This window comes from Vipera ursinii (genome assembly GCF_947247035.1).
Source record: "Vipera ursinii genome assembly, chromosome: 4".
NCBI classification, from domain to species: domain Eukaryota; kingdom Metazoa; phylum Chordata; class Lepidosauria; order Squamata; family Viperidae; genus Vipera; species Vipera ursinii.
Genome location: NC_139514.1, coordinates 86390327 through 86414649, shown reverse-complemented (window position 1 = coordinate 86414649; position 24323 = coordinate 86390327). Strand labels below are relative to the sequence as shown.

The 24323-nt window shown below is 36.8% G+C and overlaps 1 protein-coding gene across 4 annotated transcripts in view; it reads right to left on the bottom strand.

Annotated features, from left to right (window-relative positions):
• MAP4K4 (mitogen-activated protein kinase kinase kinase kinase 4) overlaps positions 1-24323 on the bottom strand; it is a 192668-nt gene that overhangs the window by 21938 nt on the left and 146407 nt on the right. For 2 of the 4 annotated variants that reach the window (XM_083363033.1, XM_083363035.1), the window contains exons 12-19: positions 22918-23128; positions 12553-12714; positions 10200-10286; positions 9368-9574; positions 7974-8135; positions 5644-5874; positions 4667-4773; positions 371-522 (exon numbers count right to left, since the gene is read on the bottom strand). In XM_083363033.1, the coding sequence (XP_083219159.1) occupies positions 371-522; positions 4667-4773; positions 5644-5874; positions 7974-8135; positions 9368-9574; positions 10200-10286; positions 12553-12714; positions 22918-23128 (1319 nt within the window). The remainder of the gene's footprint in view (positions 1-370; positions 523-4666; positions 4774-5643; positions 5875-7973; positions 8136-9367; positions 9575-10199; positions 10287-12552; positions 12715-22917; positions 23129-24323) is intronic. The other 2 variants (XM_083363034.1, XM_083363036.1) reach the window with 1 other exon arrangement.

Sequence of the window (24323 nt, the reverse complement as noted above, 5' to 3'; positions counted from 1 at the left end):
CAGAAATGTTTATGTGTATGAATGTTAGTGTATATGTGTGTGTGTGTCTGTGTGTGTAAAATGCATGTCTGTATATTTCATGGACGTGCCAGTATAATCTCAGCATCATATAGGAAAAGTCTACTACCCTTGTTCTTACAGCAACTGTTAAGCATAGGTTGTAAAATCTTCCTTTTGGGGAGGGATAGATAAGTAAATAAGTAAATAAGTAAGTAAATACATAATTAAATAAAATTGTTTGAAGGATTACAAATGCATGTCTATTCTTCACTTGAAACAGGTTTTTTTGCTTATATCTCATTCAGAATCTCTTTCTGGATGCAATGAACCTGGAATGTATTTGTGGTAATAATTTATTTTTTTTCCTTACATCTCATCCGGAATCTTTCTCCAGATCCACTCTGGGAACCAGGATGGGAACCAGGCTGTGAACTCGAATTACTTGATCCAGAAGAACTTCCGCTTCCTGGTCTTGGCACCAATTTTTCCACTCTTTCCCAGAGCAACCGAGGTTCTATATTGCTAAAAACGATAGATTTTTAAAAAATGATTAATTATCACTTTGCTTTGTTTTTCTTAAATTAAAATTCATATTCTGCCTCTCTTCTCGGATAGAGATTGGAAACCTTAGGCCTGCTAGATTTTCCTGTTTGGTTTACAAGAGCTTAGACAAAGACTGTTCTTTTTCTTCCTGCTGATTTGATGCCTTTTCTCAATAAGAAAAAAGCATGAATAATTTCAGACGTTAATCTATTTTCAACCAGTTTTTCACCTCAGCTGTCTCCTCATGGATACAGTAAAAGGGGGTGCATTTTCTTTAGCTTAACACACTGACTGTGTCAGCAGAAGTGAATCCGTTTTCCGAAGATCAAGCCTCTTATTTCTACTCTTGGATCTGCACATGGGACTCTTTCCATTTTAATAACAACTCTATAGGCAGGCAAAACTGAGGGATAAGGGTCAACCTAAGGTCACATATATATTTCCATGGACAATTTGAAACTGAAACTTCCTAATCTCAGTTTTAGCAACATTTCTAGGAGATAAGATCACTCTTTGGTCACTGCATTTAAGCCTGTTTTATTAATCTATATCTTCTTAAAGCCCCTTTATGGATTATTGCCTTGTCGTGGCAAAGGGGCTTGTGTAACTCAATGAAGCTATGAGCTATGCCCTGCAGGGCCACCCAAGACGGACAGGTCATAGCAGAGAGTTCTGACAAAATGTGATCCACTGGAGAAGGAAATGGCAACCCACTCCAGTATCATGAAAACCCCATGGACAGTACCAAAAGGAAAAAAGATATGATGCTGGAAGATGAGCTCCTCAGGTCAGAAGGCATCCAATATGCTACTGGGGAAGAGCAGAGGGCTAGTACTAGTAGCGCCAGAAAGAATGAAGCGACACCATCAATGATGTCACTGAACACCTGAACTATAATTATCCATTATGATTTAGGTGAGGTATAGGAAACAATCTTTTTAAAATCTATTCAGGAATCCCAAATATGCTTTTTTCATGAGGCAACTGGACTTTCTTGTTTTTCTTTTTAGACATTTTGCTTCTATCTGAAGCTTCTTCAGTTCTGACTGGACGGTGGGAAATGAAAGGATTTATACTCCTTGCAGACAGCTGTCATTTGCATTCTTTTAGAGAGGCCACCTAGAGGTTTATCTGTGTTGTCAAGGTCACCTGAGTAGTGCAAATGTGTGTGAAGCCTTCTTGGAACTGTTGAAAGGACTGTGTTGTAGAGTGGAGATAGCTGATGTCATATCCTCCCCCTCTGTTGACAGAGGGCTGATCAATTTTGAAATAGATGGCCTTTTTATCCCCTCTTTCAAATCAGTGGTCCTTCCTGTCCAAAATGTGAACTTTTCTGTCTTCGAAAGAGTGGCCTTTGTCTTTTAAATGCAGATGGACTGCTGAATCTTGTCCTGATGGGTTTGTTCTCCTATGTTGTGCCATGTGTTCATGAAGTGGTTGTTTTGTTTCCCAAATGTACATCTGCATATGGCTCACTGCACTGTACTGCATATATCAACTAGATTGCTCAGTTTGTATCTGGGTGTTTTATCCTTGGGGTGGACAAGTTTCTGCCTTTTTTATAACTATAACTATTTTCTGTTTCAAATGTTTCAAAAACATTTTCTTATTTATTTTGGATCCTTCTATCAGTGGCTTTGTTTTCTTTTTTTGCAATGGTAGCATCTTTGAAGATGTGGCCTCAACGACTCTCTAAAACAGGCGTGTAAAACTGCCGGCCTATGGGCCGGATGCATCATGGCAAAACCGCGCCCAGCCCATTGCCAGCAATGGGGAAAAAGTCACGATACGTCACAACACGTCACAAGTTTGACATGCCTGCTCTAAAAGAATGTAAATGACCAGCTGTCTGCAAGGAGAATAAATCCTTCCATTCCCCACCATCCAGTCAGAGCTGAAGAAGCTTCTTGGATGAGAAGCAAAATGTCTTCAAAGAAAAACAAAGAAGTCCAGTTGCCTCCTGAAAAAGCATCTTTGGGACAACTATGACCTAGATGATTAAGAATCTCCATAGACTATTCAGGAATGTTTTTGAATTCGAACAACAACAGTTGCATTCAAGCAATTACAAGCTAGCCTTCTGCTAGCTTCTCTCTTGACTTTTAAAAGTTGGAGAGAAGCAAGGATGGTGTTGTTGTCCACATTCTTCTTTATCTACTAAAAATATATTCATATGATATCTTCAGGTTATTATGAGGTATGATGTTGGGTCTCTAGAATCCAAGCTATTTAGTGTTATCTGGGTAGTTCTCAACTTATTGAGGACTTACAGTTGCTTAAGAACTTTCAAAATTATGATGAATTTGAAAAAAGCTACTTATGGCCATCATTGCAGTTAAGACTTTTGGACCATCCCTGCAGTCTTGTGATTGCATTTCTGGTATTTGACAACCAGTTCACATTTATGACCAGTTGCAGTATCCTACAGTCGCATGCTTACATTTTGCAATGTTATTTTGCCACTTTCTGGCAAAAAAAATGCTTATTGGATAAGCTGGCTTTGGACTAATGATCATGTGATGTGCTTAACAATCACAATGATTCGCTTAATGACCATCATCAAAGTGATGAGCCCAGTCACAGGGTGACTCAATTTATGATTACAGTGACTTACAACAAAAAATCTAAGGTCCACTGGGATTGTAAATTGAGGACTACTTGTAAATGTAATCACAATACTAATGTATGCCAAGAAGCAAACTAGCAATAAATACAGAAGGGAATATTAATATAACATCAATGCATTGTTATATATCCATTAACATACTTGCTTCTACAGTCTGGATCAGTATAAATTTATAGGATTCTTTAAAGACAGTCCTGTTATAGTACATTACAGTGATCCACTTGTGATACAACTGAAGAAAAATTGGCCATTACCAGCCTAAACTGGAGCCCATTGTACTTCAGCCTATCATTCCCAACTAATCACATTCAAATGTTGGATTATGGGCACTCGAACAGATTGTGATTTTTTTCTTTTCTTTTCTTTTTTAAGAGTGTATGATCTTTGGCCATCGAAAGCTCACTGAATGACTGTAGCAAAGCTCAAACTACCTCACAGGGTTGTGGGAAAAACTGAGCAATGAAATGTTATGTATAGTGCCTTGAGCCCTTGGGGAAAAGGCAGGATACAAAATAACTGAATAAATATGTTGATCCTGATCCAGCCTGTCACATGATATACTGTAAGCCTAAAGGTCTAGTAATTTTCTTGGGGCTGATGACAAAAGAAAAATAAACTGCTCTGACATTTGTGGGTCTTGGACAATGCAATCTATATTCTAAAATAAGCTCTACGGTCTCTAGAGTTTAAACTAGAGTTTAATGTGTTACTCTACAAATGACTAAAGCTAAAATCACCATACCCTTCTTGCTAAAAAATGATAAACATCAAAATGCTCTCGTATTTTAATATGATTAGATCAAAGGAGGGATATTTTTGGTGAAGGTCTCACTGCAAATTCAACACATTTGTCACCTACTCTAGCAAGTCTCTTATGACTAACTTAGACAATAAAGCTAATGCAACTATGTATTGCCTAAGAGACTGATCATACACAGAATCCACATTCTCAATCTGTACAAGCTGACAAAAATCACAAAACAGGTTTAAGAGACATGATTAGAAACTGCTATAACTTTGGTATCTGAGGGAGCAGATGTAAGTTACGTTAACCCATAAAATGCTCCACTGAATTGTCATAATTAAACAGAATTAAAGAGATGGATTAAAACTGGTCAATGTAACAGACAGGTTTCTGCAATCATTTCTATTATTTCAGTGAAGTTAAATAATAAGTTTAACTTTAATTTGAATATCAAAATTATTATTTTTGCTACTATTCTCTGACATATTAAATATATTTTAAAAAGAGGCTGAAGTATGATAACCTAGCACAGTTCTTCAGAAGGAAACCCTATTTATATAAATCGTGCTGGGAAATCATTAAGATGTTATTACTTCCTAAAGGTATAAATACACCTTTTGAGATTGCTTAGCTATAGCAGGCTTTGGCTTAAAAAAAATCAACACAGCTCAAATCTTATATTCTGAGTGAAGATGGGATTCCAGGGTGCTTTTTCCCCTCAACCTTGGTGTCAGGAAGAAAACATTACAAACCTTGTGGAGTTTCTTTGACCTGCTTGGTTATTTTGCTGCCCAGTGCTTTGTAGTGGAGAATCTCGGCGGGATAGCACAGGTGATCTGGATGTGGTTCGCACCGGTACCTTATGGAATGCACAAGGGGAAATAAAAATAATTAATATAGTGTTGCATGTGGGAAACTATATTTCTTTTGTTCCTGTAAAGATATACATAAATATATGCACAGATATATTACTAAATATATAAAGCTATATTACTACTACCTAAATAAAGTAATTCTATTGGTTAAAAAGTTCACCAACTATAGAACCCATAAATCCAGTTGGATTGCATTTAAGATGCTTAACAAATAGGACATTTAGTAAATAGCTAGCATAGAAACAAATAACTATCCACTCACAGACGATCATGACAGAACATAGAACTTTAAAGTAACAGATTTACAAAGCAATAGGCTACAATAGCATGGGGATTTAGAAAATTAAGCTCTAAGGAACCAACAAATGCTTAGTAATGAATCAGTAAAAGGCAGACTAGGAGGAAAGCAAGATTATATCTGATAAAAGTAAATCACATTAAAATGTTTTTGTGGTCAATACTATCTTAAAATATTTACTGACTTAAGTTAATTAAAGGATGAAAAATAACTTTTGGCTACGTTTTTTTTGTTTGTGTTTTCTTGGATATTACCTTTTGCATGATAAATATTTTATTTATGAATAGTAGACAGCATACATTTTTGCTAATCTTCAATTTTCTGTAATCCCTTATCTACTTTCAAATGCAAATTCTTCTTGAAAAAAATGAGGAAGAGGAGAAGAATTATTACTATATACCACCCTTTTAAAAAAATCCCCAGGGTGGCATATGAACATATTAAAAGCCTGTTTCTGATATTCTACAGGTGTGCATTCATTAATTAAAAACCTAGCACATGCCTTCTGTTATTCTTTGGTTTTAAAAAGTCAAACTTCTGTCTTTCTATTCCTTACCCTTGGAGGAACCTCGTCACTGTCTGATCTAGCCCAAGACTTTTGGGTGGGGTCAGGTACCTCAGATTTAGAGTCAGAACTTTGATTTAGCACTTCACTGCGTGAGGGTGGATATGGGTCCTGAGAGCGCAGATGGTGATGTGCAAATTTGGGAGAAGGGTCACTGAAGGAATGGGACCGTGAGACAGGGGGAACATTGTTCTTGAGAGATGCCAGATGAGACCACTGTACCTTACAAAAAAAAACATAGAACATTCAATGCGTTCTGTACAACTGACTTTTCCCAATTAAACACAGAATAAAAGGCAAGAAGGATTTAGCTGCCAGAATGGTCACATCAGCGGTATGAAGCAAGGCAAACACATGATGAAATCAATGGGCTTAAAGCAAGGAAGATGCTTAGAGACCATGAAAAGCTATGAACACAGTGCACTGGCATGTCAGAAAGCATATTCTGAATATACAGGTTCATGGAAGGGAATGACAGGAAATCCCACTTCTTCTAACATGTGGTCAAAATTCCAAACATACCCTACACCAAATTTAAAACATCAATAAAAGAATCAAATTTTGTAGTAGTAGGAGTAAATAAAAGCAACCAAAAAGCTGGTAAATACAATGGCTTTGAAACAATTTAGTGGTATATTCAGAATGTGAAATATGTCTCATTTAGACATATGGAAGAATTACATGAAATTAAAAGGCACTGTTTATTTTTCAGCAAATATATGTACTGGTTTATATATGTGCTCTGATGAATGTGTGCATGTATGTGTGTGTATATATACAGTATAAACATCACATATGCACACACTCAATGTACAAAGATCACATAATATGTGATATATGCATACACTATATATTTGCATATATGCACATTAGAGATCACAAAAATATGATCATATGCACTTTACTGTCATATGCAAGGTAAACTTTACAATAATAATTTATTACTACATTAGTAATAATTTATTACTAATTATACTATACTATGCCCACATTTTTTCTTTAGTATCAGAAGCTGTTCAAACATGAAACCTAAGTTTCATAGAATTCTAGAAAGAAGGATACATAATAAAGAAACAGGTTAGGAATAGAGAAAATTACTAGGAGAATAAGAGAAAGGATGGCTAAAGGAAGTTTTGTAAATTTAGAGCTGTCTATAGCATAAATGTATTACATAAAAATATATTTTAGAAGACTATAATGATTTTAAAAGAACTCTTTCTCTTAAAAGAGCTTTCTTTTAAACAGTTTTTTAAACTGAGCATTATTAACTACCATAAATATTCATAACTAGCTTATATTTTCTTAACATAATTTTCCCAAAAAATTTCCAAAACATTTTCCTAGTCAGAAATAGTTGGTTATTTTTGACAATTACAATTACCATATGATTTTTTTTACTTACTATTGCCAATTGTCAACAATCACATATTGTTTTATAAAGACAAACCTATCAGATGGATCTATACAAAAATCCAGTCACTATAATGTTTTTTAAATACATAGTAACCTATATCATTGAATCTCTTGGAGAGATCATTGCCTCTCCAATGTTATCTTGAGAAAGCAAGCTGTATTAGAAAACTGATCACACATTGATCACTGGGCACTGCTTTAAGACTGGAAATTGAATCCACCTGCTTGAAAAAATTCTCATTCAGTATTTTCATTTTGCCAGAGCAAGTGTGCTTCTAAATGGAGAATAGAAACAAAATTAAATATTTTTTCATTTTCATTTCCCTTTAATTAGGTTTCATTTCCCTTTAATGATTAAGTCAGATAGTTAACAATAGCCTTCCAGTACATTAAATATTGTGTTTTGGCAGCAACCTCTGGAGGACTCTGGGAACTCGATTCAAGGCTTTCAGAAACTGAACATGTCCCTGAGGCAGAAACAGTGTCCCTTTACCCTAGTTAATTCAACTATTATCTCAAGAAAATTGTAGGAAAATGCATTAAACAGGGGTAAGATTCTATTTTAACCACTGCTAATCCATGTGATGAAAAGTCAGTTTTATGAAATAGAAAAGCAGTAGATAGAATTTTTCTTTCAAAATGTCAAATTCAGAAGGAATGACATAAAAAATAACATTCTCTACAATTTTAAGAAATACCAAGGAAAGATATGAAAAAGATGTTTTTTACTGAGAGTATGTGTCAATGAAGCGTTAGAGAGTCCCTCACATACAAATATGGGAAAGTGTTTTCTCTTAGGGCATCATACAAATACCGTGTAATATAATCTGTTGGTGTCCATGTATGTTACTTCCCAACTCTTCTTTGTTCTCCCCATCTCATCATCACACATTTCACAAGGATTTTACCTGTGATTCAATTGGTTTTTGCAATGATGGCTGAACCGGCTCGGAATTTCCATTTGAAAAGGACTCTGATCTTGAAGGCACTGGTGGATCTAACACTTTGCTTCCCTGTTTAGACTGGGCTTCTGGGGAGCTCTGATTATTCTTTCTATATCTATCATCAACCTGGAAAGAAAAAAACACCATATGTGGACTCAGCTGATATAATGAAAAGATGATTTTTAGAAACTGAAATAAAATTCCTCCAGAGAAACTACAAGTATCATGTTTCTGGTCAACTCAACAGATTGCACTCACTACAAATAACACTAGTAATCTAGAATTCCAAGCTTTATGTAGCTCTCAGCCCAATATGACAGTATGCTCATCTGTACTATTGCCCATTGCACTTTGGGGTTGGGATGGATTATGCTGAAAACACAGTAAAATAAATACATTTTCTTCCATATAATGGTCAGTGTCCAGCATCAATTCAACATGGTAGTATTTATGTTAATCTGCAGACAACACGGCTTATCACATGACTTTTTTGAGAAAAATGTATTTTAGTGGAAATTATCCCAGCAGTACCAGTAGTTAGCTACTATTTGGACATGGAAATTAAACAAAGTTGAAGCTTGTTAGAACTTGGGCCTTCCTTAAGCCTTAAGAGCAATCATCAAATTCCTCTAGAAGTTGTTCTCAAAACTTTAATGTAGCAATAAAGTTGCACCCAAAACATGGTTTTACATCCATGAAACTATTTGGTAAACTGTCACATTGTCATCAGTTTCATTATGAATACAACAGAAAATGTTTATTGAGGCCATTAGCCAGCATAGATTATGCCATAATACAATAATCACTAATGAATGGTGTGTAGAAGACCTGTTATTTCTGACCATAAAATATATAAAATAACACAAATGAGATGTCTCCTTCTCCATCAAACTAGGCTTTATTTAATCCAAATCTTACCAGTCACGATGGACCTGTCACTGCTAAAAGCAAATTGATTTGTACATTGACTAGAGATTTATCTTCAGAAGTGACTGCAACACAGCATTTAAGCAATTAAGAAATTTCATGTGACTTTAGTGTAATATAGCTATTTTACATATTGTTTTGAATGCTATATGAAAAGTGAAGAGATTTTATGGGCTAAATTGCCAATGTACTTTTCCTGGGTAATCCTCAAACACAGAAATTGGTCACATACTACCTGCTTGTGTTCTATAGAAGGAAATTATATACATTCTGTAAAAGTATATTTAAAAATTGTCCTTTTCTTCCAAGACTGGTAATGGGACACACTCATCTTCCTTTCTCGACATTCTTATGGGAAGGTGGTCTTTACATACGTTATGATAGACACTTTAAAAGCAGTACTGGTTCTAATAACTTCAGATAGAATTTACCTCCCGAGGCCTTTCAGTAGGCTCATAATGGGATTTAGGCTCAGGGGTATGATAGTTTTGTTTATTCCTTTCTTGCTGCTGGAGCTGCTGTTGTTGCTGCCTCCTGTGATCATGCTGAAGTGACAAAAGATATGCCTGTTCCTGTTGCAACTGACGTTGAAGCCTCTCTGCTTGTCGGTGTTCCTCCATCTCTCGCCATCTGTATTCCTTTGAGAGAACAGGTCAAAATATGAACACCACACTGGCAGGCACTTGCTTATCTTCTGGTGGTTATACATTTTGCTGCAGTTGCAGTGTTAAGTAAATATACCAAACTTCAAATTTACATTCAAATAGAGCACAAGTTTTCTCCTAATTTATAAAGCATTTTACACTACTTACAGGCATAATATTATTTAAATTATTGTGATCGGCACAGTCATAAATCTATTTTGCCATGAAGGATAGAGTGGTTTTGTTGTGGTGGGGGAAATGGGAGTGCCAAAAAGAACACAGTACCCTGACTTTTATATCCAATATTTAATAAAATACCGTACACGGCCTGCACTCTTGGTCTTTTGAAAAGGGTTGTTCAAAAAGTCAATTCCAAACTGTAACTTCTTTAACTTAGGGGGGGGGGGAAAAACTTCACTGATTGGCTTGTCAGATTATCATACAGCATGGTTCGCATAGGTCTGCCAGCCCAATACCCTGTAGGATGATTGGCTCTTGTACCAGGCTCTACTGTGCACAAAGTTCAGCAGATGAACTTCATTTAAAGACAATCTGGGACACCAGTCAGAGAAAGCAATCCCATACAGTAGCTACTAACAAAACAGATACAGTGCTTTACCAGTAACATGGCCTGCTCCTGGAGCAGCTGCTGCTGAAGAATTTCCAGGTGCCGCTGCTCCTCTTCTAGCTGTCGCCTGATATACTCCTGTCACATAAAAATTACCCAGCAATAAAATTGTTCACAACAGGAATGTATCCAAAGCACCTGAGTACAACACCACACAAAAGAAAAACAAAAATGCCACCTATCCCAATTCACCTTCAGGTGACAATTCAGTAATAAATTTAATAATGGGACTCCCTTAAGAACAATTAAGTAAAACCCTATCAGCTAAAGTAAGGAGAGAAAAAAATCCATTATAGACCCTCCCTCCAAAAAATTAACTGAAAAGAAGGGAAAAAAATTGGGGTCGGAAAAAATAATCTTGCCTGTAGAATTTTGAATTAAAAACAAGCAAATGAATTTTTAAAAACAGGGTGGTAGTTAATACTAGCAAGTCTTATCAACACAGCCAACACAAAATCACATGCATTTTTAATAAAATAATTAGTTTTGCACCTGTGATGAACCATGAGCAACAGCTAGAGCCAGGCTTAGTTAAGGCATCCCTTTTGCAAGCTTTCCATCAAAAAGATCTGTCAATTAGAACCTTAACCTCAGCTATAAATTGATCCTAGCCTCATCATCAACACAGACAATGCCAATCTGAAGTATGTGGTGGTTATGACAGAACATAAAAAAGCAGACATCCACTAGAGAAAGATATAACTCCAAATGCATTTTCAGTGACACTCCAGAAGTCTGGATTCCTAAGCCAAGTCAAAATATACAGCAACATATCCAAAGCTAAGAACATCCTATCGTGCGAATTAATGAGGGAAAGTAAACACATGCACTCAAACACACATGAAAAAGACAATGAACACAAAAGGAATTAATAATGCAATGCAATGGCAAATGAAACTGCTTGTAATCTTACGAAACAAAAAAAGGTGCATAGGAGCTAGTTATACAATCCTTGCATACCCAGAATTAAGTGGAGTTAACATTTTGTAGCAATATGTTGTTTTTTTAAACAGATCTATCAATGCCAGCAATACAGGTAGTCCTTGACACTTGACCAGAATTGGGATCAGAACTTCCACCACTAAATGATGTGGTTAAGAGAGGTGCACTTAATTTTATGACTTTTACTATGGTCATTAAGCAAATACTGTAATCATTAGGTGAATCCAGGTTCCCCAAATGATTTTGCTCATAGACCAGGGAAGGCCATAAATGGCAATCAAATGAATCTTGGTTGCTGCAACCATTGCAAGCACAGGCTGACTGCTAATCACGTGATCACAGGGATGCTGCAGTGTGATGACCAGTTGTGTCATAACTTTGAACAGTTGTTAAACAAATGGGTTGTAAATCATGGACTACCTGTACATTTTGAAGAGTGTGTGTTAACAATACATCTCTAGCTGCATGCAAACAATAATGGCAGATGGTTGATGCACTTCTTCATCTACATGAAAATATGATTTCCTAAAACCCAAATAAGTTATTCAGGGAGAACTTTTTTAAATCTGTTTTATATGAGTGGCTGTTTCTGCATCTGTATTTCCCAAAATTAAGTTGGGACAAACTTTCTCCAATCTAGCCCCTCCAAATGCATTCTCACCCAGCAGTTCTGGGAATTGCAGTTCCAAACTTTCTGGAAGATACCAAGTTCAGGGAAGCTAAACTACACAAATGACTAGTAAGTGCAGTATTCCATACAAGTGTAAAACGTTTTTATTTTACATGTTCTTCAAAATTCCATTATATATTACATATTGTTTAACATCAAAGCCCAAATAAACTTTACAGCAGCATACAATAAATTTTAAATACCACAGTGATGTTCTTAGTACTTAATATATTTCCTGAAAATTACTTCTTCCAATATGAATATCCTTACTTTCTGTCACATACACAAATTATATTTCAAACAGGCAAGATTCATGTATGAGACTGAGAAAGTAATGTAGTATTTTCAAAGAATAAATACAGATAAGTTTTGAAAAATACATGCATGTAAACCATTGAACTAAAGCATTTGCTTCAGTATAAGCAGATAAAGTAAGTCTATTACTATACTTACATGTTGTGACTTTGTGGAAGAAACTTACTGCCCAGAATCAGGAATCCATCATAAAACATTAGTTCAGATTTTCCCATATTCCTAACTGGGTTCCCCAAACTAGTCTGCTTTTAAGTGTGGCTACACTGACAGGGAATGACTATACTAATACACAATGAAGACACCAGATCGATGGAAGATACTTTTTTAGACTGTATCCAATCATTTCCTTAGTGTTTCCTATACTAATGGGAAGGAAGGAAAACCATACATAACTGATTCATGCTGTTTCAGATTTACCTGCTCTCTCTCCACTCTTCTCTTCTCTTCCTCCGCTCTCCTCCTTTCTTCTTCTTCCTTCCGCCTTTTTTCTAGCTCCTCCAATCGTTTTTTTTCTTCCTGTTCTCTCCTCCTTTGTTCCCGTTCTTGCTGTCTTCTAACTTCGCGCTCTCTTCTCTGTTGCTGCATTTCGAGTAACAATGGATATAAGCAATCTCTTTCTTTTATCAACTTATCAAATCAGAATATAGAACCTATGGATTCTATTGCCATGAGTCATCATCCAGCATAAGCAGTAGACTGGCAATCCAGCATCATTAAGAAGGGTGGCAATCACATTTCATTTTTCATTGTATCAAGATTATCTGAGTAATTTTTAGAAATACACTTCTACAATTACAATTGCTAATATTTTAAAATGGTTGGCTAACGTGGGAAAATGTGAATACTGTGATTGTATATAAGAAACCACCAAAGCTACTGAAATTGCTTCCATATAGACAGTGCATTGCTGTGCATCAGAAACTATTTCTAGCAATTTCATGAAGCAGCTAAACAAAGAATTTCTCCTAGGCATTTGGGCTAAGATGTGACCAAGTTCCACTAGTTAATTGATGACTGATACAATGTTTGTTTTTTCAACCTTAATTATTTGGATTGCTGAATTTTATTCTATTTGGTTTTTAATTTTTGTACACCATCCCATCAGCTAAGGCAGGGGTCCCCAACCCCCAGTCCGTGGACCAGTACTGGGCTGCAGCATGCCAGCAACCGGTCTGCACAAACAAGCAAAGCCCCATCCACAGGATGCAGGCAGCACACAAAACCAAGCACCCTCCAGTCCGCGGAAAAACCTCTCTCCATGGAACCAGGCCCTAGTGCCCAAAAGGTTGGGGACCTCTGATCTAAGGCTATTTTAAAAGATAAAAGTAGTTCATTTTACTCTGAAAACTGCAGGGCTGAAAGAAACTTGAGATCAAAACCAGGAATACTTACTGATAAGCCCTACTTCAGAGTCAGGAACGTCTGCAAGAATATAGACTAAAACAAAATAATTAGTTCCTTAAGGAAATGCTTTGTGTTTGGGTGCATTAGTCTGTGCTCCATGAATTAACTGGCAGGTGATCTACAGAGAGATCACCAGAAAACAGACATGGAGAGATGAAAGATCTTATACTAAAAAGAAACTGAAAATATGACTAAACAAGAGTCAGCAGCTAATCCTGCAACAAACTGTGATTCTTTTATCCTGGTAGAAAACTTCCTGAGGCAGCAAAAATCTTTATTCAAAGAATCACGGAATATAAAGATTTGAATAGACCAGCCATGTCAAACTGCCGGCCCGCGGGCTGGATGCATCACAACGAAACCGCGCCCTCCCCATTGCCGGCAATGGGGGAAAAGTCACATGATGTCGTGAGTTTGACATGCCTGGAATAGACCTTGGTCAAACCTCTTAGCTCATGAATCCACAATTACAGCATCCCTGATAGATGGTGATCCAGCCTAAGTAATTCCAGTGAAGGAGAGTCCATCATTTCACAGAATAATCTGTTCCACTGGTGAATAGTTCAAGAATAAAGAATTTCCCCCCCCCTGATTCCAACTAACATCTACTTCTTTTCTAGTTGAAATCCCAATTTGTCTCCTGTCTTCTGGCACGATACTGGAAATTTCTCCATCTTTCTACATGATCCTCCTTCAAATCCTTTCACAATAATCATGTTTTCCTGCAGTCTTCTCTTCTCTAATGATTCCTCATAAATTATTCTTTTAAATCCCTTATCATCTTGGACATGGTCCAGTTTGACAATTCCCATTCTAAAAAGTAGGGATGAAGATAACACATAGTGTTATATGTCTACTACAGTGCTCTTGCCTGATGCTTGTTGCTATTTGCAAATTGAATCACTGTCCCTTTGAAGCACCAATACTACTAGAAAGAGAAGAAACTAGGTCTACTACGTTCACCTATATAAAGACTGTAGTGGTGTTGTTCATCACTGTTCATGCTTGGATGTAGTGAAGCAACATAGTCTTATTTTGATATGGTCACGGAAGTGTTCTGATTTGCTCTGTCAAACTAAAAGGCCACCCAAGTTCAATGAAGCCATTCATGTGCTTCAGAATACTTCTGGCCAGTACAGAGATTTCACTCAGATTATTTATGTAGCACTAACTGATATAGTCTGGAAGACTTTTGATATGTGCTGAGAGTGGACCAGACTAGATACTCTTACTGCACACAATGACAATCCTAGAGCATTTGCTGAAACTAAATGGTGAGTACAATCTCATCTACTCTTAACAACTCACCCTGCCTTACTATTGGAATAGCTGATTGTTGCAGCAGATTGAAGGGTGTCCTCCTTAGGATGCTTGTGACTGGTAAGAGAGGAAGCATTTCTGAAAAGTAAGACCTGTTATGCTGTACAGTTTCTAAACATTTTTATCTCACACCCTTCCATTTTCAGTTTCTACATTCATTTCATGGCACCACCAGTGTATAATGAAGAAAGTCTTCATCATTAAAACGGAGATCCTCTGCTAAAAGATGTGGTACCTGGGATGGAATCAAGGAATGGGATCAAGCATAAAACTGAATACAGTCCTGCAAGAAATTCTGTAATACTATTTGTTGGCTTGACAAAGCTGAACTTTCTGTAAGAAACAGAACACTAACGTTTGCTTGTCTTAAGGAAATAAATGAGCAGAAGTGCCATACTTCACAGGAAAAATGATGGTATGTGCTATGCAGTCTTGCTATGCTTCATTATATACCCTTCATCCCAGTATATTGTCAAATACCAGCATACTCAGAAGTGCCCTTATGTAGCATCTATCAATATAGCCTGGCAAGGTTACTGAAAAATGAAACATTACTTGTCACCCCACAGACAAGAGAGGAAAGGCAACCCTAACCCTGGCTTAAAAACCAGCTAGTTAAAATATCAGATCTTATTTCAGCAGCTGGAATTGTTTGAAGTCTACATCTAAATCATTAGCTGACTAATAGTTGTTAAATATAAGGCCTTTCTTCAGTTGGAGAAAACGTAGATTTAGAATGATAAATCTGAGTAAGAGGGAAAAGTATAAACTGAAATAAAACAAGCCATAGTGCTTATTCTGTTGCTGCTTCTGAGCTACACAATGTAGAAAGTACCAATATCAATAGATCAAAATTTACCTGCGGGCATGAAGCATGGGAAATATATGGCTAGTAGCATGAGCTGATGTTACAAAGTGGATTTTTCTCAAACAGGTACCTGTTGCCACCATGAAAAATCTTAGGTAGTTGATGCAACAGTAAACATTTCATAAGATCTCAGTGGTATTAAATGGATCTCCAAGATTGATGACCTGGGCAGCCATAATTCTGATAGCTGGGGGTGAACTAATCCTGATAATTTACAAAAGCACTAGAACTTCTCTCTGTACAAGTTCACTGACATCAGAAAAGCAATGTAGAAGCCTTTGTCCCAAGATGGAAAAGATGGTACTTGAGCATCACAATCACTGCTTAAGTAGCTTGATAAGAGAAATAGAAGGATATGAAATCCAGTGACTTTGCCTGAGGACTGTGCCTATATTGAGCACATTATTAGAATTATGTTGTTGTTAGTTGCGAAGTCGTGTCCGACCCATCGCGACCCTATGGACAATGTTCCTCCAGGCCTTCCTGTCCTCTACCATCTTCGGGAGTCCATTTAAGCTCACGCCTACTGCTTCAGTGACTCCATCCAGCCACCTCCTTCTCTGTCGTCCCCTTCTTCTAGTGCCCCCAATCTTTCCCAGCATTAGGCTCTTCTCCAGTGAGTCCTTCCTTCTCATTAGGTGGCCAAAGTATTTGAGTTTTAGCTTCAGGATCTGGCCTTCTACAGAGCAGCCAGGGTTGATCTCCTCTAGGACTGACCGGTTTGATCGCCTTGCAGTCCAAGGGACTCGCAGGAGTCTTCTCCAGCACCATAGTTCAAAGGCTTCAATTCTTTGGTGCTCAGCCTTTCTTATGGTCCAACTTTCACTGCCATACATTGCAACTGGGAAGACCATCGCCTTGACTATACGCAATATAGTTACTTCTTAGTTATAAGATGCCACTTCATGGATGTTTTTCCTTTGAAAGAAAATCTGATATACCTTTACTGAGCTGCTTTATGAGGTTAAAGAGCAGTAGCCCTGCATTGCCAATTAAGGGAAGATGGCAATGGAATTAGCAACTTTGAATAGTTTTAGAAAACTCCCAAAGTTGCTCTAGATGATTACAGATTAATATATCTACTTATACAATGATATTTGTAAGCAACATTCTTTTGCATTTAGAAAGGAAAGACAGTGATCAGCCCCAACTTGGTGGCTTTTCTGGCATGGCCAACAAATCAACATACTGAGGAATGAGACCTGAGAGGGTACCATATGTACACGTGTTAATTCTGTGACTGCCCAAGCATGTGAAACAACAGTCAAGATGAACAGTCAAGATCCCCATGCGGCCAGACGTGTAACGGAATCGTTCCTCGTGTCACCTGGAGTTCTTCATTGGGGGGGGCCTGTAAAGGAATCGAAAGTCGCCCTGCAGGGGCGACGAGCGGGGGAGAGGTCTCAGCAGTCAGCGGTAGAAGGGTGGCAGTCCTTCCATCACCTTGGAGCTACTCTCCAAACGATCGGCCACTCCCATGGCCCATCATTTAGCCGCCTCCTGCCGAAGCCAAAATCACAACAAGCACTTGAAAGCACTTGAAAACTGGGTGAGAATTGCCTTCTTCTTTTCCTAATTGTCTACTCTTCCTGTCAAAGCTTTCCAAATTTGTTTTCCCATTTGAGGAGAGATGGAAGGGATTTTTTCCCCCACCCTGCTTAATGGCGGCCTCTGTCTACATTGGAAGAGAAAAGAAAAAGGCTTGAACCAAATAATACTAATTAATTGGACTTACTGAGTTTTTACCTTTGGCCCAAAGTTCCTAAAGTAATAGAAATGGACTATTCTACCTATTAATCTAAAAAGGGGGACAAAAATGAAAAAAAGAGAGAAATAAATAAAAAATCTCCATCAGAAAAGGATTTGAAGTACTTGGGGGACATCTAGTGGCCAAGTCTGTTACAGTAAGCAAATACCATTGGCAAACAAGCTTGCTTACATTTTGGGCTGACCTTGGCATTAAGATAAAAACCTGAAACAGCTGGGGATGAATTTGGCTTAGACTTGTGGTGGTGGACACTTACTGATTTTTGTTGAAAAATAGCCTCCACTAAGGACTATTTATAATTACTACAAAATGGAGAACTATCAGCCACAAACCTCGCTTGATAATAACCTTATATTTGAGACAATCGATAGAGTCACTGAGATGTCTATCTCCAGATTAAATAATTTACATGCTAACTTTACATGTACAAACTGAAACCCAGACTGCAATTAAAGAACTTACACTTCAGAATATAACAAACTTGGAAGATACTACTATTGAGACAAAGGAATATAAGCAACAACAACAAAGTACTGAAAAAACTATTATCCAAAACCTAACTTTACTCAAAGAACCTACAATTTTTAAAATACAAGGAACTACTACTATGACAGACAATCCTAAAGACCAACAACAAACTAGGGAAAAACTTAATACTCAACTTTTGATCTTTTCTAAAGAGCCTATAACTTCAGTAGTACACTACAGGCAAGACAGTGATGCCAACATAGAGGACCCCGAAGACCAACTAAGATAACCTGTGGAAAGCCTGGACAGTCAACTACTAACTATAAAACTGGATAAGATTTTCTCCTTAAAACAGATCAATCCAGATGGAAGAAGAATCCAGACTGAACTGCAGACAGAGATGTTAGAACAAATAAAGAGAGTAGAATTAACATGGCAATATTATAATGACTATAAATGGTCCAACCTTTGTACATCGCTGATGGTTGGATGGCCTCCTCTGATGCAAATAATATGCATGCGAGCAAAGGAAGACCTACTTGGCAATTTAAAGCCCTTGGTCTGGAAACTCAACTGGCAAAAAAGAAACCTAGAGTTAGATTTAAAAAATGAATTCCTAGAGAACTATTATAGGTCATTTTGTTAGTAATTAGTGACTTATTAAGATCTGAAATAGAAAATATTCATGAGAAGATGAGTGCACAAAAGAGCAACAAAGATGATTAAGAGTGCTGGAGGCTAAAACAAATGAAGAATGGTTGCAGGGATTGAGTATGTCTAGTGTAGTGAAAAGAAGGACTGGAGGGACAGGATAGCACTGTCCCAATATTTGATGGGCTGCGACAAAAAAGAGTGAGTCAACCTATTTTCCAAAGCACTAGAAGCCAAGCCAAGAAACAATGGATGGAAACTAATCAAGGAGAGGAAACAACCTAGAAGTAAGGAGAATTTTTCTGAGAACAATTAATCACTAGAATGGCTTGCCTTCAGAAATTCTGGGTGCTCCATCACTGAAGACTTTTAAGAAGAGACTGGATAGCACTTGTCTGGAATGGTATAGGATCTCCTGCTTGAGCAGGGAGTTGGACTAGAAGCTCTCCAAGGTCCCTTCCAACTCTGCTATTCTGTTAAATCCTTCTGTTAAATGAGCACACCCAAACGCTAAATGAAGAGATGTTGCTCTTCCTCAGGAAAATAAGGAACGTTTTCCAGAGAGTTTTGTTACCACACATCACTGATATGCCAGCACTATAATTCATTGGACCAACTTTGAACCAGAGTTATGAGGTGTTCCATTTGGGGCTGGAAGTTGCTGCAACAGGAATGACTATGCAAGCCATGTAATCTCCAGAGCCCATGGAGTTTTTCTACCTTCAAGAATCAGATATATAACACTTACAACTGAAAGGAAAATTACTGAAGAGCTTGAGTGAAAGAAAACATACAAATTCTCTGAAAATACAATCCTTTTCATTAACAGTTCTTTTTTTAAAAAACAAACAAACCCTGTTTTTAATCAAATTGATCCAAAAGTTCTATTATCAGTTACTGCTTCATAAATCCAGGTTTACATACTGACCAGTATCCAATTTACAGTGGTTTTTATAAAAACTTAATTAACCCCAATACTATTATATGAGCTCCCTGCACTTAATTCTAAAAGATTCTCTTTATTAAATGACCAACATTGGTCTATCCACCCAGCCATCAATTCATTTATCTACCTAACAATAAACACACACAACCTCTATCTATGACACCATTAACATTCACTTTGGTTAACAATCTCAAACTTGACAATCTTTTGTGTTTCTTCAAATTTATCTAACAATTTAAGTATTTCTAGCTTTATTAATGGCCTTTTTCAAATATAACATTTTCCTTCAGCAGAAATATCCTCCACTTAGTAAGCAATATGATTACTAGGAAATGATCCTTCTTTTAAAAAGAGATTGAATCAAGCTTGTGAAATTTGATGAAAGCTTCTATCCTCTAAAACTGAATTAATGATTCATACAATAATTTTTCAAAAGGTCTTTTTAACAATAATTGTATTCTCCCAATCCCATAGAGATAAATTTGATTGCACTGTGAATGAAAGTATGTTTTCAATTCTACTGTCTATTTCCTAAAGAGACCCAGGATTCAAAAGAAATACCTTTAATTTTGTTTTTTAAGAAAAAAGTCAGGGAAAGAAAAACAGGCTTTGTGCTTTTTGTGCTAATACAGTTTGGTGACTTTTAAATCTACTAGGTAGGTATATATGCTTAAATCTAGATACATATTCATGAATTCTATCCTGTAACGGCCTTTGAATCAGGTCAAATCATTTTTTGTCCCACAATCCAGCTGGAAGTTTCCCAAACTCAAAAATGTGTTAATTTTATTAAATTGCACTAACTAAATATGATAAAGTAAAATTTAACATAGCACATAAACTAATGTTATGTTAGGAGCATATTATAACAGTTTCATGTAGGTATCTCTATAGGTTTTATTATCCTAAGGGACTCAAAATATATCACACTGATATCTGAATACTTCTTAAAAAGTGCCAAGAACACTGTTTTCTCCTATTTTTGGTGTAACTATTTAATAAACTGTATCAAATTAAATTGGGATATGGACAGACTAAAGGGGAACCCATATTTAAAAGCTTTATTACTAGTTCCTGACAAAGTATTTAATACATAAAATATATCTGTTATATACCACATACATCATCAAATGGAAAATCCCATGCAAATACTCTTGAATCATAAAGGTAACTTGAGACCCATTAAAAAGTACTATTATGGATTTTTCATTTAAAAAATGTTTGATTCCATTGTACAGTGTTTCCCAAAACATGGTTAAGCAATACAAAAGGCTATTTAAGGAAGAGACTTCAAATGCCTTGATTTTTTCTCTGTTTCCTATTCATGACCTTTTCTCTTCAAGCAATTTAACTCCAGATCAGAGGTCAACAACCTTTCGGGCACCCGGGATCGGTTCCATGGAGAGAGGTTTTTCTGTGAACTGGAGGGTGCATGGTTTTGTGTGCTGCTTGCATCCCACGGATGGGGCTTTGCTTGTTTGTGCCGACCGGTTGCTGGGATGCCACAGCCAGGTACTGGTCCACAGACCGGGGGTTGGGGACCCCTGCTCTAGATGGTACATCATTTTTAATATTACTGATACAACTGTTGCTCAGAAAATCAATTCAGGGAAAGGAGTTTGCAGATAGAAAAGGAATAATTAAACACCCATGTAGTTGGTCCTGTTTGTAGAGTCTGAGCTTACTTTGGATAATAAAGAAATAACTGTATTCTAATTAAGAAAGTGGTATGTAATACACAAAATTTCAGCAGTAGAATATTCTATTTCTCTGCTGTAAGGCATTGATTAAACTATCCCAAGCTTAGTTTATAGTTTTGGCAATTAACCATGAAAAACTCTTCTTCTGAATGATCTGTTTTAGGTTAGATAACCCTAACCTGCAAACATTTTCAAGGAAGAATCTTTCTTAGTCAACCTAATACTGGGGCTAAACATAAGTTGGGTTCATAGATTGATTGCAACATCCTCTCATAATTGTTTATAATTTAGTGTCAAGATTTTCTAACACAGTGGCATGTCAAATTTTTTAAGGATATATGTACCTCTTCTACCCAGAAGGTCTTACAGCAGTGTTTCTCAACCTGTGGTCCACACAGACCACTGGGGGCCACGATGTCATCACAGGGGGTCTGCAAAGGCTTGAAAAATGTTATGATTTAAATCTTGAGTTAAGTCTTGGTGGCCCAAGGCCACAAAAGGTATTTAAAGGGGCTCCAGAGTGAAGAAAAGGTTGAGAACCGCTGGCTTATGATATTCATTGTTTCAAAATACACACAAACTCTTCTAAAGACTGAAGGCTGACCATGAAATAAGTATATTACAGATATCATTGGAATTATGTACACACTAAAGAAAGCATTCTATTTATGGATTTAAGTTCTTCTATTATGGATAACTGTAAGAAGAATAAGATGCAGTCTGTGACATTAAAATCCAGATATGCTAGTAGGCAAATCTAGATGTATTTTATAGCAGTATACATACATCTATAAAGCACCATTGTATGTGGATGCAAACATGTATTTGTGTTTTATTTTAATAAACCCTGCAGTCACTAAAAATTATGATTTAAATAGTATGTATATTTTTCTACTTATACTTGGTGCTGAAAGGCCAGGAAGGAATCCTTCTTAAAATAAACCTGGATTTATTCAGACTGAGACTGCAATACTTCAAATGGACCAAAATAATATCAGACCTTTAATCTCCAGTCAGTTTAAAAATAAGGGCATATTCAAATGTTTAAATACTCTGATTAAAAATGCTAAAATAGCATCAGCACATTTATTAATTAATCAAATTTATATTTGGATTTGTTCCTGTAGTATTTAGTTCAGTAACAACTGGATAGCAACATTAGTAATTGAGTCTACAGGAAAAACAGATAATGGGACACTATTGTTTGTTTATTTTCAGCCTATTTATGCAAGACTACAAAGACAAGGATGAAAATACAAGGCGTTTTTTTAAATGAATAATCCAGCCGCTATGCTATATAGGGATTTTTTTAAACCTGGGATTATTGTTATTACATGACTAATTTTATCTATCTACAGCATGTATGACATCAGAAAATCATCAAACCATTTTTTCACTCCTATCCTACCCATACCTTCATACCTAAATTCAATTCTGCAGGAGGGATTCAATATTACAAAAAGCAAAAAAATCCTCATGGGAATTGAGATTTCTAATACCAAAACACTATTGCTCCACTGAACAATTCTGACAGTGAGTGATAAATTCTGATGTCTTCATGTAGTCATTTAATAGATTCTAAATTCAACCCTTTGGCTCTTTAACAAAAGGCAATTTAAAAAAAAAGTGTGCCTTTTCAACCTTGACCCATTTCTACCTCTTCTAGTCTCCTCCTTTGCTCTTTCTGCTGTTCAATGCGCTTTTGTCTTTCTGCCAGCAGCTGCCGCTTGTATTCCTCTTGCTCACGGAGCTGCTGTTCCTGTAGCAGCTGTTGCCTCCGAAGAGCCTCAGAACGCTCCTTGTTTTCCTGCTGCAATCTCAGGAAGTCACGTCTGAGGGTAGATTCTCCAGGCACATTAACAATAGAACTGCATGAGGGGAAAAAAGGCTAGGTCTAAGCAAGTAACTAAACAAAGGTTAGAAACTTTATTTTTACATCTTCCGTGTTTTCCTTACAAACACTAGATGTACAGTTGTGCTTATTGGAAGCATGGCAGAGAAATAGCAGTCAAATCAGCAGAAAACAAAATCTCCTCATTTTTGTTTAGAAATTTGAATACTTTTTCAAAACTTATAAAAAGATTACAAAAAAATGCCTGAATGTTAGTATTTAAAAGGTACAGCTAGTCCTCAACTTACAACCACAACTGAACCCAAAATTTCTATTGCTGAGTAACACAATTAATAGCAATAGCAACAACACTTAAGACTTATATACTGCTTCACAGTGCTTTACAGCCCTCTCTAAGTGGTTTTACAGAGTCAGCCTGTTGCCCCCAACAATCTGAGTCCTCATTTTATTGACCTCGGAAGGATGGAAGGCTGAGTCAACCATGAGCTGATGAGAATCGAACTGCCGAACTGCTGATGGCCAGCAGTCAGCAGAAGAAGCCTGCAGGACCTGCATTCTAACTATTGCGCCACCACGGTTAAGTGAGTTTTGTCTCATTTTGGGATCTTTCTTGCCACAGTTGTTAAGTGAATCGCTGCAGTTATTAAATTAGTAACATTGTTGTTAAATTAATTTGGCTTCTCCATTGACTTTGCTTGTCAGGTGGTCACAAAAAGTGATTACATAGCCCCGGGACACTGCAACCATCATAAATATGCACAAGTTTCCAAGAGTCTGAATTTTGATCACGTGGCAGTAGTCAAAAATGTGAAAAACGGTCTTAAGTCATTTTCAGTGCTGTTGTAACTTTGAACACACCAATGAACTGTTGTAAGTCAAGGACTATCTGTACTGATTATGTAGTATCAGGCAACTCTGTGTTTTGAGTAACTTATAGTGTACCTCAAGGTAAATTCTCAAGACGTATACAAGGTCTGAGCAGTCAAGATCTTCCTGCTGAGCAATTAAATATTTATTTTACTTCCTTACACTTGAACAATAACAAATATTTTACATACATGTAGTCTGTGAGTTATGATTGTAATTGAGCTTAGAATTACAGTCATAATTATTTGGTCATTAAGTCGAAGCATCCAAGTAACTTTCCAGCCCTTTTTGCAGCAGTTGTTAAGCAAACCTGGCAATCATTAAGCAAACCCATTCATTTGAGC